General features: G+C 43.2%; 1 protein-coding gene across 1 annotated transcript in view; it reads right to left on the bottom strand.

Moving 5' to 3' along the window:
* The window catches only part of piwil1 (piwi-like RNA-mediated gene silencing 1), a 100,001-nt gene that overhangs the window by 27,580 nt on the left and 54,855 nt on the right, over positions 1-17,566 (bottom strand). The window contains exon 13 of the mRNA XM_072239976.1: positions 193-380. Coding sequence (XP_072096077.1) covers positions 193-380 — 188 coding nt within the window. The remainder of the gene's footprint in view (positions 1-192; positions 381-17,566) is intronic.

The following is a 17,566-nucleotide window of genomic DNA, read 5'->3' as shown; positions in this document are numbered from 1 at the left end:
TTCTCTTTGTGCAAAAATGCCCAAGACACATCTACCATACTTCCATCTTCCTAACCCATCAGTAAAGTTGGTAGCAGTAATTGTGGTATAGTAAGTGATGATTACTCAAGGAAATTTAAATTTATTTGAAAATACAAATTATTTTTTAAAATAATTTAAATTTCCTTGAGTGCATTGTGGCAGGATACTTACATTAATGGCTTGTCCATGCTGATGCCCATTGCCTTCACTACTTTCCCCAAAGTCTGGAGAAGACTCTTAGCCACATCGCAATTTTTTCGGGTAAAAACCAAAATCCAATTTTCTAGAGGAATTGGGTTGATCAGGTGACAGCCTCTGGTTTCTCTGGACCACTCTGCAACTTGGGGAACATAGTCAAACTGAAATGGAATGAGACTGATTTATTAACAATGAATAACAATTCAACAAAAATCCACATCACTTTTCCCGATGTACATTCAATATATTTTTTTTTAATTCAAGTAGCATTTAGAAGAATGATCTGCATATAATTAAAGAAATACTGTTGGAGAATGAGGAAAAGGCATCTTTAGAGATAGCAAATGATGAAATCATTGTTAAATTTGTTCAGTTTAGTGTCACCGTCATCATTATGTGCAGTATCATATTGAAGTGGCTGATTACCATCTTTCCATGACCATAATTGTCCCTGGCAAATTTTTCTACAGAATTGGTTTGCCATTGCCTTCTCCTGGGCAGTGTCTTTACAAGACAAGTGACCCCAGCCATTGTCATCAGTGGTCACAAAAGCAGGACTTGTGATAAGCACCAGCTGCTCATAAGACCATCCACCACCTGCTCCCATGGCTTCATGTGATCCTGATCAACTGGGGGATGGAGGGGCAGTGGGGGGGGGTGGAGATAGGCAGGTATTACACCTTGCCCAAGGGTGACCAGCAGGCTAGCAGAGAGAAATGTCTTATACCTCCTTACGCATTTCCACCCCGCTACCCAGTTTAGTGCATGCAATATAATTATGTCTCTCTTTCTTTTTAATTCTAACACCATCTACAAGCTTGCAGACAATACTATCATAGTGGGCCATATCTCAAATAACAATGAATTGGAGTACAGGAAGGAGATAGAAACACATTTTCATGACAACAATCTTTCCCTCACTGTTAGCAAAACAAAAGAGTTGGTTATTGACTTCTGAAAGAGGGGTGGTATACATGCTTGTGTTTATATTAATAGTGCTAAGGTTGAGAAGCTTGAGAATCTGTCCTGGTGTAATCACGTTGACATTATGGTCAAGTAAGCTCACCAGTACCCCTACTACCTGAAGAAAAATCTGGAGTGCCCCCAATGACCCTCACCGATTTTTACTGATGCACCATAGAAAGCATCCTATCCAGATGCACCACAGCTTGGTATGGTAACTGCTCCGCCCATGACCACAAGAAAATGTAACGTTGTGGACAAAGCTCAAGAAACAGAACCCAGCTTCCACTCCATGGACTCTCTACACTTCTTGCTGCCTTGGTAAAACAACCAACATAAAGATCTCATCTACCCTAGACATTCCGCCATCTTCCCCCTCCTGTCAAGGCAGAAGATAAAAATGCTTGTAGACATATACCACCAGGCTCTAAGACAACTTCTACCCTGCTGTTAGAAGTCTAACTAACGGCTTTCTTGTACACTTCCAATTTCTGAATTCAATTTTCCTCCTTGTTACCTAGTGTCTTACTGTCTACGTACACTGCACTTTCTCTATACTGTGACACCATATTCTGCTATGGTTTTACCTCAATGGATTGATGTAATAAATCGATCTGTATGGAAGGCATGCAAGACAAGTTTTTTTTTACTGTACCTCAGTTCAATAAATCAATTCACTGTTTAATTTCACAGAACTAATTAAACTTTGTTTTGATCGATGATGTGCACAGACTATCTTAAGGCTATAACTAAAAGTGACAACTTCAGTATTTCGAGTAAGCACTCTCCTACAAATGTTCTTTGAAAAAAATAGAAACATCTTAGTTCATGTTTTCAGGGGTTGAGGGGAGGGAGAGAGTGAAGGGAAAACAATTTTCGGCTACACCAAAAGTGGAGGATTTGAGTTTGGAAATGGGATTATGTAAGTACACTCAAATCTTTTGATTGTAACATAGGAACAGTGAGCTGCTCGTCTCCCCTCTCATGTTGCAGGAGCAATCAATCTCTCTCTCTCTCTCTCTCACAAGAGAGAGAGTCTGAGATGTCAAAGTGCTGGATAGATAGTTTTTGATGGACTCCAGATCAAGGATTCTTTGGGGGCTTTTTTTGCTGTTGCTTGCACAGTTGTTGGTGGGGGAAGAGTTGATGCTTTTGCTACTGCTTATGTGTGGGAGGGGGCAGTAGGAGCTTTAGAGTTTTAACGTTTTCTGTCATTAATTCTTTGGGTTTTTTCCTGTGTCCTAGATGTCTGCGAAGAGCAAGAACTTCAGGTTGCATATTGTCTACATTCCCTGATATTAAACTGAAATATGGCCATGGACTAAAAACCCTTGTGCTGTAAGATTCTGTAACTCCAATAAAACTGTGGATAAGCAAAGCATACAGTCAAGGACAAACTATAAACACAAAAGATTTCGTAGATGCTAGAAATCTAGAGTAACACAGACAAAGTGGAAAGGAAGGGTGGAGCCAGAGCCTTCATCTATCACCGTCCAAACTGTACTCCTTCCACCATCTTATTCTGGCTTCTTCCCCCCTTGCTTTCCAATCCTGATGAAGGGTCTCAGCCCAAAACATAGGCTGTCTATTCCCATCCATAGATACTGCCTGAGCTGCTGAGTTCCTCCAGCATTTTGTGTAGAATACTGTAAAAGGTTTAAATCTGCAGTAACTCCAAGCATCAGCAGGGAGAAAGAAGTCCCATCTTTATTCAAGAAAGGCCAGAAACCTTGCTGACTCTTGCACTCAGTGATTCTAACCGAGCGCATGTGATAATTGCTAAGGCCAAAGCTTTAAAGTAACTTGGTGCAAAACAATCTGTGGAAGAAGCTCAGATCAAACAGTATCTGCATAGCAATTGCTGCTCGACCTACTGAGTTTCTCCAGCAGATGATTTGTTGCTCCAGATTCCAACATCTGCAGTCTTTTGTCTTCAAGCAATTAAAGATGAGCTTGATTTATCATAAATACATCGAAACAAACAGTGCAATGCACCATTTACCTCAGATAAAAGCAGCAAGGATTGTGCTGGGCAGTCCACAAGTGTTGCCACACGTCCAGTGTCAACATAGCATGCCCACAACTATCTAACCCTAACTGTACATCTTTGGAATGTGGGAGGAAACCGGAGCATCCAGTAGAAACACACACAGTCACAAACAGAATGTATAAACTCCTTACAGACAGAAGTGGGAATTGGTCAGTGATCCCAGATACTGTCAAATGCTACAATAACCGTTACGCTACGATGTTATTTGGATACGAGATACAACCTGAAACAGAGATTATACATTCAAGGAATTGAAACTAACAGAATTGACAATAAATAGGAAAATAAGTGGGATCCTAGAGTAGGCCATCTAAAGGACGTGCCGGAAAACTGTGCCTTATTAGCAGAGGCACAGTAAACAAGTGGGTGGTGGGGTGGAGATACGTGCTTACCAAAGGAGGTGTAAGGCACACCTTCTCCACTAGCCTGCAGGTTGTCCTTGGGCAAGTTGTAGTACCTGCTTAGCCCCCCAGATTAGGGCCATGTAAAGCCATGCGAGCAGGTGGTGGATATCACATCCTGGTCATGTGACCACTGACACTAGGCAGACAATCTCTGAAGTGTTGATAACGGTTGGGGTCACTGACACTGCCCAGAAGACAATGGCAAACCGCTTTATAAGACCATGATCTACTACATCCAACACAGCACATGATGATGACAGTGAACAAGAATGGAGGTAACGTTAGAACAGAATACTGAACTAGTTACACACACAAAATGCTGAAGGAACTCAGCAGATAAGGCATCATCTATGGAAACGAATAAGTCATTGATGTTTTGGATGAGACCCTTCACCAGGACTGAACTAGTTAGACCAGACTTTAAGTAATCACACTAGACGATGGACCTAAAAGCAATGGAGAGGCTCAAATGCAGGTTTAAGGATACTGACAAATTGGAAAACTGCAGGATCAATGGGATGGCTGTGTTTTAACATTGAACAGTACAGCACAGGAACAGTCCCTTTGGCCCACAATGTTGTGCTGAACCAATCAAATTAGTATTCAAGTGGCCAATCTCTTCTGTCCATATACTTCCACCTTCCTTACATTCATGTGCTTATGTAAACGACCCTTAACAGTTTCTGCCCCTACCACCACCCCAGGCAGCACATTTCAGGCACTCACTTCAGTGTAAAAACTTGACCCTCCCATCTCCTCTGAAATTACTCCCCCTCACCTGAAATGCATGCCATCTGGTTTTAGTTTTGTTTCAGAGGTGAGATTTAGTTGCAAGTGTGTAAACTTCTTGGGGACCTAGATAGAATAACCAGAACCAATTTCCCTCAAAGGGCTTTTGTCCTTGTTTAATTCCCTCATCACTAACCACATGGAAGGTTAGTTAGGAAGGTTCAATCATTAGGCATTAATATGGAAGTAGTAAAATGGATTCAGCAGTGGCTAGATGGGAGACGCCAGAGAGTAGTGGTGGATAACTGTGTGTCAGATTGGAGGACGGTGTGTAGCGGTGTGCCTCAGGGATCTGTACTGGGTCCAATGTTGTTTGTAATATATATTAACGATCTGGATGATGGGGTGGTAAATTGGATTAGTAAGTATGCAGCTGATACTAAGATAGGTGGTGCTGTGGATGATGAGGTAGGTTTTCAAAACTTGCAGAGAGATTTAGGACAGTTAGAAGAGTGGGCTGAAAGATGGCAGACGTAGTTTAATGCTGAAAAATGTGAGGTGCTACACTTTGGTAGAACTAATCAAAATAGGACATACATGGTAAACATAAGGGCATTAAAAAATGCTTTAGAACAGAGGGATCTAGGAATAAAGGTGCATAGTTTCCTGAAGATGGAATCTCATGTGGATAGGGTGGTGAAGAAAGCTTTTGGTTTGCTGGCCTTTATTAATCAGAGCATTGAGTATAGGAGTTGGGATGTAATGTTGAATTTGTATAAGGCATTGGTAAGGCCAAAATCTGGAGTATTGTGTACAGTTCTGGTCACCGAATTATAAGAAAGATGTCAATAAAATTGAAAGAGTACAGAGGAGGTTTACTAAAATGTTGCCTGGGTTTCATCTCCTAAGTTACAGAGAAAGGTTGAACAAGTTAGGTCTTTATTCTTTGTAGCGTAGAAGGTTGAGGGGGGACTTGATAGAGGTGCTTAAAATTATGAGAGGGATTGATAAGAGTTGACATGGTTAGACTTTTTCCATTGAGAGTGGGGAAGATTCAACCAAGAGGACATGGGCTGAGAATTAGAGGACAAAAGTTTAGGGGTAACATGAGGAGGAACTTCTTTACTCAGAGAGTGATAGCAGTGTGGAATGAGCTTCCAGCAGAAGTAGTTGAGGCAGGTTCTATGTTGTCGTTTAAAGTTAAATTGGATAGATATATGGACAGGAAAGGAATGGAGGGTTATGGGCTGAGTGCAGGTCAGTGGGACTAGGATAGGGTAAGAGTTCGGCACGGACTAGAAGGGCCGAGATGGCCTGTTTCTGTGCTATAATTGTTATGTGGTTATATAGTTGGGGTATTGAATAAATGAGTTAGGAGGTTATGTTGCAATTGCACAAGATACTAGTGAGGCCACACTTGGAGCACAGCATTTAGTTTGGCCACCATTCTAAGATGGGTGTGATTAACCTGGAAAGACTGCAAAAACTGTTTAAAAGGATATCATCAGAACATGAGGGATAAAGTTATAGGGAGACATTAAGCAGGCTGGGCCTTTATTCCTTGAAGAGTAAGAGACTAAGTGCTGATCTCCTGGGAGGTATATAAAATCAGGAGAGATACAAATAAAGTGACCAGACATTTTTCCAGGTTTAGGGAATCAAAAACTAGGAGACTGATTTAAGGTTAATAAGAACCTGAGGGGCAACTTCCTAGCTTAAAAACACATTACATAGTAGATAATAAACACAAAGTCTACAGATGCTGGAAATCCACAGCAGCACACACAAAATGCTGGAGGAACTCGGCAGGCCAGGCAGCATCTATGGAAATAAACAATCAATGTTTTGGGCCAAAACCCTACATAAGGACTGAAAAGGTAGTAGATATACAGTATAGTACCAACTGCCAGAGAAGTGGTAGAGGCAGGTACTTTACATACATTCAAGTTCATGTTGCCAGCACTGGAGGACACAAGTTATAAGGAAAAAGGTTAGGACATAATTGCCCAGAATATAGGAGAATGAGGGGAGATTTGATAGAGGTATACAAAATTATGAGTGGTATAGATAGGGCAAATGCAAGCAGGCTTTTTCCACTGAAGTTGGGTGGGAATACAGCTAGAGTTATGGGTTTAGAGTGAAAGGTGAAATGTTTAAGGGGAACATGAGAGGAAACTTCTTCACTCAGAGAGCCGTGAGAGTGTGGAACTAGTTGCCAGCACGGCCAATGCCAGGTCAATTTCAACCTTTAAGTGAAGTTTGGGTAGGTAGGGGTATGGAGGGCTATGGTCCTGGTGCAGGTTGATGAGCGTAGGCAATTTAAATAGTTTCAGCATGGACTAGATAGGCCAAATAGCCTGTTTCTGTCCTGTATTTTTCTATGACTATAATCAGAGACAGATGTGGTAATATAGCACCAAGATACTGTTTTTCTGTGAACAGAACACCAAAAACAGGAAAAAACTGGTAAAGTGGTATAGGAGCCTCAGGAACCCATAAGATATAGGAGCAGAATTAGGCTATTTGGCCCATCGAGTCTGCTCCGCCATTTTATATCTGATCCAATTTTCCTCTGAGATCTAATCTCCTGCCTTCTCCCCATATCCCTTCATGCCTTGACCAATAAAAAAATCTAATATCCTCTGCCTTAGATATACATGAAGACCTGGCCACCACAGCTGCCTATGGCAAAGAATTCCACAGATTCACCACTCCGTGACTAAAGAAATTCCTCTCATCTCAGTTCTAAAAGGACAGCCCTCTATTCTCAGACTGTCCCCTCTGGTCTTTTACTCTCCCACCATAGGAAACATCCTCTCTATCAAGGCATTTCACCATTCAATAGGTTTCAATGAGGTCAGCCCTCATTTTTCAGAATTCTAGTGAATACAGGCCCAGAGCCATCGACCGCTCTTCATATGACAAGTCATTCAATTCTGGAATCATTTCTGTGGACATTCTTTGAACCCTCTCCAGTTCCAGCACACCCTTTCTAAGATAAGGGGCCCAAACCTGCTCAAAATATAAAGTTTATAAAGTTTCAACATTACATCCTTGCTTTTATATTCTAGCTCTCTTGAAATGAATGCTAACATCGCATTTGCATTTGTCACCAGCCTTAACCTGCAAATTAACCTTTAGGGAATCCTGCACAAGGACTCCCAAGTCCCTTTGCACCTCCTTTTTTTGTATTTTCTCTCCATTTATAAAATAGTCAACCCTTTCATTTCTTCTACCAAAGTGCATGACTATACACTTCCCAACACTGTATTCCATCTGCCATTTCTTTGCCCATTCTCCTAATCTGTCTAAATCCTTCTGTAGCCTCACTACTTCCTCGAAACTACCTGCCCTCCACCTATCTTCATATCATTTGCAAACTTTGCAACAAAGCCATCAATTCCATCATCCAAATCACTGACATATACATAAAAAGAATCGGTCTCACCACAGACCACTAGTCACCAGCAGGCAACCAGTAAAGGCTCCCTTTATTCACACTCTTTGCTTCCTGACGATTAGCCACTGCTTTATCCATGCTGGAATCTTTTCTGTAATACCATGGGCTCGTAGGTTGTTAACCAGCCAAATGTGTGGCACCTCGTCAAAGGCTTTCCGAAAATCCACAGGTACACAACATCAGTCGAATCTCTTTTGTCTATCCTGCTTGCTGCTACTTCAAAGAATTCCACCACATTTGTCAGGCAAGATTTTCCCTCGAGTGAAAATCTTGTGTGCTAACTACGGCCTACTATGTCATGTGGCTCCAGGTTCTCTGAGACCGCATCCTTAATAATCGACTCCAACATCCTCCCAACCACTGAGGTCAGACTAACTGGCCTATAGTTTCCTTTCTTCTGCCTCTCTCCCCTCTTGAAGAGTGGAATGACATTTGCAATTTTCCAGTCTTCCAGACCATTCCAAAATCTAGTGATTCTTGAAGGATCACTACTAATTCATCCACGATCTTTTCAGCCACCTCTTTCAGAACTTTGGGGTGTACACCATCTGGTCCAGGTGACTTATCTACATTCAAACACTTCAGTTTTCCAACAATCTTCTCCCCAGTAATGCTAACTTCACACACTTCATGCCCCTGACACCTGGAACATCCCCCATACTGCTAGTGTCTTCCACAGTAAAGAATGACACAAAATACTTATTCAGTTTATCCACTATTTTGTTGTCCCCATCACTACCTCTCCAGCATTGTTTTCCAGCAGCCCGATATCCACCCTCGCCCCTCTTTTACACTTTATGTATCTGCAGAAACTTTTGGTATCCTCTTTAATATTATTAGCTAGCTTCCTTTCGTATTCCATCTTTACCTTTTTTAATAGGTTCAATAAGTACATTTAATGTCAGAGTAATGTATACAATATACATTCTGAAATTCTTTTTCTCTGCAAACATCCATGAGAACAGAATGAATGAATGACAGTTGAATGTTAGAACCCCAAAGATCTCCCTCCCATGCACAAGCAGCAGCAAGGCAACGATTCCCTCCCCCCAGCAAAAAAAGCATCGGCGCCCACCACCGAGCACTCAAGCATGTAGCAAAGCATCAATGAAGACACAGACTTGCAGTACCCCAAAGACAACTCAGTTACCTGGTAATTCAACATACCACAGGCACTCCCTCTCCCCCTAATAAGGGTAAAAGATGTGCCCCCATTTGACGTTTTTGTTGCCTTCTGTCGGTTTTTAAAGCTTCCGAATCCTATAACTTCAGGATTTTTGCTCTATTATGCCCTCTCTTTGGCTTTTATGTTGGCTTTGACTTCTCTTGTTAGCCACAGTTGAGTCATCTTCCCTTTAGAATACATCTTCCTCTTAGGGATGTATATATCCTGTGCCTTCTGAATTGCTTCCAGAAATTCCAGCCATTGTTCTACTGTCATCCCTGCCAGTGTTCTTTTCCAATCAATTCTGGATAACTCCTCTCTTATGCCTCCGTAATTCCCTTTACTCCACTGTAATACTGATACATCTGACCTTAGCAACTCCTTCTCAAATTTCAGGGTGAAATTTATCATATTATGATCACTTGCTCGAAAGGGTTATCAGGCAGGAAATTGGAAGCTTAAATTGGGAACAGATGTTCTCAGGGAAAAGTACGGAAGAAATGTGGCAAATGTTCAGGGGATATTTGTGTGGATTTCTGCATAGGTATGTTCCAATGAGACAGGGAAGTTATGGTAGGGTACAGGAACCGTGGTGTATGAAGGCTGTAATAAATCTAGTCAAGAAGAAAAGCTTACGAAAGGTTCAGAGAGCCAGGTAATGTTACGAGATCTAGAAGATTAAAAGGCTAACAGGAAGGAGCTTAAAAAGAAATTAGGAGAGCCAGAAGGGGCCATGAGAAGGCCTTGGCAGGCAGAATTATGGAAAACTCCAAGGCATTCTACAAGTATGTGAAGAGCAAGAGGATAAGACATGAAAGAATAGGACCTATCAAGTGTGACAGTGGGAAAGTGTGTATGGAACCAGAGGAAATAGCAGAGGTACTTAATCAATACTTTACTTCAGTATTCACTATGGAAAAGGATCTTGGTGATTGTAGTGATGACTTGCAGCAGACTGAAAAGCTTGAGCATGTAGATATTAAGAAAGAGGATGTGCTGGAGCTTTTGGAAAGCATCAAGTTGGATAAGACGTCGGGACCGGATGAGATGTACCCCAGGCTACTGTGAGAGGCAATTGAGGAGATTGCTGAGCCTCTGGCAATGATCCCTGAATCATCAATGGAGATGGGAGAGGTTCTGAAGGATTGGAGGGTTGTGGATGTTGTTCCTTTATTCAAGAAAGGGAGTAGAGATAGCCCAGGAAATTATAGACTAGTGAGTCTTACTTCAGTGGTTGGTAAGTTGATGGAGGAGATCCTGAGAGGCAAGACTTATGAACATTTGGAGAGGTATAATATGATTAGGAATAGTCAGCATAGCTTTCTCAAGGGTAGGTCATGCCTTATGAGTCTGATTGAATTTTTTGAGGATGTGACTAAACACATTGATGAAGGTAGAACAGTAGATGTAGTGTATATGGATTTCAGCAAGGCATTTGATAAGGTACCCCATACAAGGCTTATTGAGAAAGTAAGGAGGCATGGGATTCAAGGGGACATTGCTTTGTGGATCCAGAATTGGCTTGCCCAGAAGGCAAAGAGTGGTTGTAGACGGGTCATATTCTGCATGGAGGTCAGTCACCAGAGGTGTGCCTCAGGGATCTGTTCTGGGACCCTTGCTCTTTGTGATTCTTGTAAATGACCTGGATGAGAAAGTGGAGGGATGGGTTAGTAAATTTGCTGATAACACAAAGGTAGGAGGTGTTGTGGATAGTGTGGAGGGCTGTCAGAGGTTACAGCGGGACATTGATAGAATGCAAAACTGGGCTGAGAAGTGGCAGATGGAGTTTAACACAGATAAGTGTGATGTGGTTCACTTTGGTAGATCAAATATGATGGCAGAATATAGTATTAATGGTAAGACTCTTGGCAATGTGGAGGATCAGAGGGATCTTGGGGTCCGAGTCCATAGGACACTCAAAGCTGCTGCGCAGGTTGATTCTGTGGTTAAGAAGGCATACGATGCATTGGCCTTCATCAACCATGGGATTGAGTTTAAGAGTCGAGAGGTAATGTTACAGCTATATAGGACCCTGGTCAGACCCCACTTGGAGTACTGTGCTCAGTTCCGGTCTCCTCACTACAGGAAGGACATGGAAACCATAGAAAGGGTGCAGAGGAGATTTACAAGGATGTTGCTTGAATTGGGGAGCATGCCTTATGAGAATAGGTTGAGTGAATTCGGCCTTTTCTCCTTGGAGCAGAGGAGGATGAGAGATGATCTGATAGAGGTGTATAAGATGATGAGAGGCATTGATCGTGTGGATAGTCAAAGGCTTTTTCCCACAGCTGCCACAAGAGGACACAGGTTTAAGGTGCTGAGGAGTAGGTACAGAGGAGATGTCAGGGGTAAGTTTTTTTTAACGCAGAGAGTGGTGAGTGCATGGAATGGGCTGCAGGCAACGGTGGTGGAGGCGGATATGATAGTGTCTTTTAAGAGACTTTTGGATAGGTACATGGAGCTTAAAAAAATAGAGGGCTATGGGTAAGCCTAGTAATTTCTAAGGTAGGGACATGTTCCGCACAACTTTTGTGGGCCGAAGGGCCTGTATTGTGCTGTAGGTTTTCTATGTTTCTGTTTCTATGTAACCTTAAGCTCGCTAATCAATTCTGGTCCATTGCACAACACCCAATTTAGAATAACTGATCCTCTAGTGGGCTCAGTCATGAGCTGCTCTAAAAAAAACATCTTGTAGGCACTCTAGAAATTCCTTCTCCTGGAATCCAGCAACAACCTGATTTTCCCAATTTATCTACATATTGAAATCCCCCACGACTATTGTAACATTGCCCTTTTGGCATGCATTTTCTCTCTCCTGTTCTAATTTGTAGGCCACATCATTACTACTGTTTGGGGGTCTGCATACAACTTCCATCAGGGTCTTTTTACACTTGCAGTTCCTTAGCTCTATCCACAGTGACTCAACAGCTTCCGACCTTCGTCTCCTCTAATAACTTAATTTCATTTATCACAAACAGAGCAACACGCTCCCTTTGCCTTCCTGCCTATCCTTTTGACTGCAATTTTGCCCTGTCAACAGCCTCTGCTCACTACACATTGCCTCTGTTTGTAAACCAGCTACCTCATCTTTAGCACTATCACCCTCCTTTCTTATGATACTACTTGCATTTAAATATAGGCAGCTCCGGACACTAGTTGCACCATGCTCAACCTTCTGATTCCTAACTTTGCCTAAGGTTTTAACAACATCTGTCTCCACAACCTCTCCACTACCTGTTCTGGCACTCTGGTTCCCATCCCCCTGCAACTCTAGTTTAATCCCCACCATGCAGCATTAACAAACCTTCTCACTAGGATGCTAGGCCGCCCTGTGGCCATCTCCCTCAACAATAAGTACTCCATTTTGAGTACTGTTGGGGAAAGCAACAGCGGCCGTGCCTCCAGCACTGGGTCTGGCCCTGCGGCTAAGAAGGGTAGGGAACTGAAGAGGATGGCAGCAGTAATAGGGGACACTTATTTGTCAGGAGGACAGATAGGCGACTGTGGACATGAAAAGAAAACACAGGTGGTAGTTTGCCTCCCAGGGACCAGGGTCCACGATGTTTCTGGAGACGTCCACAATATCCAAACAAGGGAGGGTGAACAGCCAGAAGTCGTGGTACATATTGGTACCAACAAAATAGGTACAGAAAGGGAGGAGGTCCTGAAAAAAAGAATATAGGGAGTTAGGAAGGAAGCTGCCAGCAGGACCTCAAAGGTATAATTCTCGGGATTGCTGCCTGTGCCACGTGACAGTGAGGATAGGAATAGAATGAGGTAGCAGGTAAATGTGTAGCTGAAGAATTGGAGCAGGGGAGGGGGTGGAATTCAGATTTCTGGACAATTGGGACCTTTTCTGGGGAAGGTGGGACTTGTACAAAAGGGACAGGTTGCAATTGAATCCGAGGGGAACCAATATGCTTGAAGGCAGATTCACTAAAGCTGTTGGAAATATTTAAACTAATATAGCAGGAGGATGGGAGCCAGTATGATAGAGCTGAAGGTGAGCCAGCAGGTTTACAAGTAGATCCTGGATGTAACATGAATTTAAGGAAGGACAAGCCAATAACTGGGTACAAATGCAGAAAGAGCAAAAAGTTAAATTGCACCACAGAGGCAAACATCAAAAGGGCAAAGAATGCAGGACTGAAGGTGCATGTAGCATTTGTAATGAGGTGGATGAACTTAGAACATAGAAATATAGAAAACCTACAGCACAATACAGGCCCTTCAGCCAACAATGCTGTGCCAAACATGTACTTACTTTAGAAGTTACCTAGGGTTACCCATAGTTCTCTATTTTTCTAACCTCCATGTACCCATCCAGGAGTCTCTTAGAAGATCCTATCATGTCTGCCTCCACCACCGTCACCAGCAGCCCATTCCACACACTCACCACTCTGCATAAAAAACTTACCCCTGACATCTCCTCTGTACCTACTTCCAACCACCTTAAAACTGTGCCCTCTCATGTTAGTTATTTCAGCCCTGGGGAAACGTCTCTGACTATCCACACGATCAATGCCTCTCATCACCTTGTACACCTCTATCAGGTCACCTCTCATCCTCCATCACTACAAGGAGAAAAGACCGAGTTCATTTAACCTATTCTCATAAGGCATGTTCCACAACCCAGGTAACAACCTTGTAAATCTCCTCTGCACCCTTCCTAGGGTTTCCACATTCCAGAACTGAGCACAGCACTCCAAGTGGGGTCTGACCAGGGTCCTATATAGCTGTAACATTACCTCTCGACTCTTAAACTCAATCCCATGGTTGATGAAGGCCAATGCATTGTACGCCTTCTTAACCACAGAGACAAGCTATATAGCAGCTTTGAGTGTCCTATGGACTGGGACCCCAAGATCCCTCTGATCCTCCACACTGCCAAGAGTCTTACCATTAATACTATATTCTGCCATCATATTTGACCTACCAAAATGAACCACCTCACACTTATCTGGGTTGAACTCCATCTGCTACTTCTCAGCCCAGTTTTGCATCCTATCAATGTCCCGCTGTAACCTCTGATAGCCCTCCACACTATCTACAACACCCCGAACCTTTGTGTAATCAGCAAATTTACTAACCCATCCCTCCACTTCCTCATCCAGGTCATTTATAAAAATCACAAACAGACGGGGTCTCAGAACAGATCCCTGAGGCACACCTCTGGTGACCGACCCCCATGCAGAATATAACCCATCAACAACCACTCTTTGCCTTCTGTAGACAAGCCAATTCTGGATCCACAAAGCAAGGTCCCCTTGGATCCCATGCCTCCTTACTTTCTCAATAAGCGTTGTATGGAGTACCTTATCAAAGGCCTTGCTGAAATCCATAAACACTACAACTATGGCCCTACCTTCATCAATGTGTTTAGTCACAGCCTCAAAAAATTCAACTAAGCTCGTAAGGCACGACCTGCCTTTCACAAAGACATGCTGATTATTCCTAATCATATTATGCCTCTCCAAATGTTCATAAATCCTGCTTCTCAGGGTCTTCTCCATCAACTTACCAAGCACTGAAGTAAAACTCACTGGTTTATAATTTCCTGGGCTATTTCTACTCCCTTCCTTGAATAAGGGAACAACATCTGCAACCCTCCAATGCTCCAGAACCTCTCCCATTCCCATTGATGATGCAAAGATCATTGCCAGAGGCTCAGCAATCTCCTCCCTCACCTCCCACAGTAGCCTGGGGTACACTTCATCCAGTCCCGGTGACTTATCCAACTTGATGCTTTCCAAAACCTCCAGCACATCCTCTTTCTTAATGTCTACATGCTCAAGCTTTTCAATCCACTGTAAGTCATCCCTACAATCGCCAAGGTCTTTTTTCGTAGTGAATACTGAAGCAAAGTATTCATTAAGTACTTCTGCTCTCTCCTCCGGTTCTCTACACACTTCTGCACTGTCACACTTGATTGGTCCTATTCTCTCACGCCTTATCCTCTAGCTCTTCACATACTTGTAGGATGCCTTGGGGTTTTCCTTAATCCTGCTCGCCAAGGCCTTCTCATGGCCCCTTCTGGCTCTCCTAATTTCATTCTTAAGTTCCTTCCTACTAGCCTTATAACCTTCCAGATCTCTATCATTACTTAGTTTCTTGAACCTTTCGTAAGCTTTTCTCTTCTTCTTGATTAGATTTTCAATAGCCTTTGTACACCACGGTTCCTGTATCCTACCATCCTTTTCCGTTTGATTGGAACGTACCTATGCAGAACGCCACACAAATATCCCCAGAACATTTGCCACATTTCTGCCGTACATTTCCCTGAGAATATCTGTTCCCAATTTATGCTTCCTTGTTCCTGCCTGATAGCTTCATATTTCCCCTTAATCCAATTAAACACTTTCCTAACTTGTCTGTTCCTATCCCACTCCAATGCTATGGTAAAGGGGATAGAATTGTCACTATCTCCAAAATGCTCTCCCACTGAGAGACCAGATACCTGACCAGATTCATTTCCCAATACCAGATCCTCTTGTAGCTTATCTACATACTGTGTCAGGAAACCTTCCTGAACACACCTAACAAACTCCACCTCAGCTAAACCCCTCGCTCTAAAGAGATGCCAATCAATATTTGGGAAATTAAAATCTCCCACCACGACAACCCTGTTATTATTACACCTTTCCAGAATCTGTCTCCCTATCTGCTCCTCAATGTCCCTGTTACTATTGGGTGGTCTATAAAAACACTCAGTAGAGTTATTGACCCCTTTCCTGTTTCTAACTTCCACCCACAGATACTCAGTAGACAATCCCTCCATGACTTCCTCCCTTTTCTGCAGTCGCGACACTATCTCTGATCAACAGCGCCATGCCCCCACCTCTTTTGCCTCCCTCCCTGCCCTATCTGAAACACTAAAGCCCGGCACTCAAAGTCAACATTCCTGCCCCTAAGCCCTCCAAGTCTGTGTAATGGCCACAACATCATAGCTCCAAGTATTGATCCACGCTCTAAGCTCATTCACTTTGTTCATGATGCCTCTTGCATTAAAGTAGACATATCTCAAACCATTTGTCTGAGCGTATCCCTTCTCCAACACCTGCCTATCCTCCCTCTCACACTGTCTCCAAGCTTTCTCTATGTCAGCCAACCACCCTTCCTCCGTCTCTTCAGTTCAATTCCCACCTCCCCAGCAATTCTAGTTTAAACTCTCCCCAATAGCCTTAGCAAACCTCCCTGCCAGGATATTGGTCCCCATTGGATTCAAATGCAACCCATCCATTTTGTACAGGTCACGCCTGCCCCAAAAGAGGTCCTAATGATCCAGAGATCTGAATCCCTGCCCCATGTTCCAATCCCTTAGCTATGCATGTATCCTCCACCTCACTCTATTCCTATACTCAATGTTGTGTGGCACAGGCAGTAATCCCAAGATTACTCACTTTGAGGTCCTGCTTCTCAACTCCCTGTAGTTTTGGTAAAAGGAACAATAGTGTGGACTATTATTTAAATGGGGAGAAGGTTCAAACTTCAGAGGTGCAGAAGGAGACCTTGTGCAAGGCTCCCAGAAAGCTAATTCACAGGTTGAGTCTGTGGTAAAGAAGGCAAATGCAATGTTGGCATTTACTGAAGGGAATAGAATATAAAAGCAAGGAGATAACACTGAGCCTTTAATAAGACACTAGTCAGGCCACACTTGGGAGTAGTATCAACTATCTTGGGCCCTATAATTTCAGAAAGGATGTGCTGTCATTGCAGAGAGTCCAGAGGAGGTTCACGAGGATGATTTTGGGAATGAAGGGGTTAACATATGAGGAGCCTTTCGCAGTTTTAGGCCTGTACTCACTGAAATTTAGAAGAATGGGGAGGGATCTCATTGAAACCTACTAAATGTTGAAAGGACTAGATAGGTGGATGTGGAGAGGATGTTTCCTATGCTGGAGGTATCCAGAACTAGAGGACACAGCCTCAAAATGGAGAGGCGACCTCTTAGAACAGAGGTAAGGAGGAATATTTTTAGCCAGAGAGTAGTGAATCTGTGGAATGCTCTGCCATAGACTACGGTGCAGTCCAATGCCGTGGGTATATTTAAGACAGTAGTTGACAGATTGTAGTCAATCAGTAGTAGCTCCTGATTGGTCAGAGCTTCAAAGGATATGGTGAGAAGGCAGGTGTGCAAGTTTGAGTGGGATCCGGGATCAGCCATGATGGAATCACAGCTCTGCTCCTATATCTTATTAGTCCCCTTCCAGCTCAGGTGCAAACCATCCCTTCTGTACAAGTCCCACCTTCCCTGGAAAAGAGCCCAATGATTCAAAAATCTTATGCCCTCCCTCCTACATCAACTACCTAGCCATGTATGAAACTGTATAATCTTCCTAGTTCTGCCTTCACTAGCAAGTGGCATGGGCAGCAATCCTGAGATCCCAACCCTGGAGGTCCTGCCCTTTAGTAAAGGCATCTGTTAGTCTTGCAAGACCATGGATCTGCGCCTGAAAAGTCTTCACTCTCCAGGGCGCAGGCCTGGGCAAGGTTGTATGGAAGACCAGCAGTTGCCCGTGCTGCAAGTCTCCCCTCTCCACGACACCAATGTTGTCCAAGGGAAGGGCATTAGGACC

The sequence above is a fragment of the Mobula birostris genome, chromosome 22, assembly GCF_030028105.1.
Source record: "Mobula birostris isolate sMobBir1 chromosome 22, sMobBir1.hap1, whole genome shotgun sequence".
Lineage (NCBI taxonomy): Eukaryota > Metazoa > Chordata > Chondrichthyes > Myliobatiformes > Myliobatidae > Mobula > Mobula birostris.
Note: the sequence above shows the minus strand (reverse complement) of the source record. Positions and strands in the feature narration are given on the sequence as shown.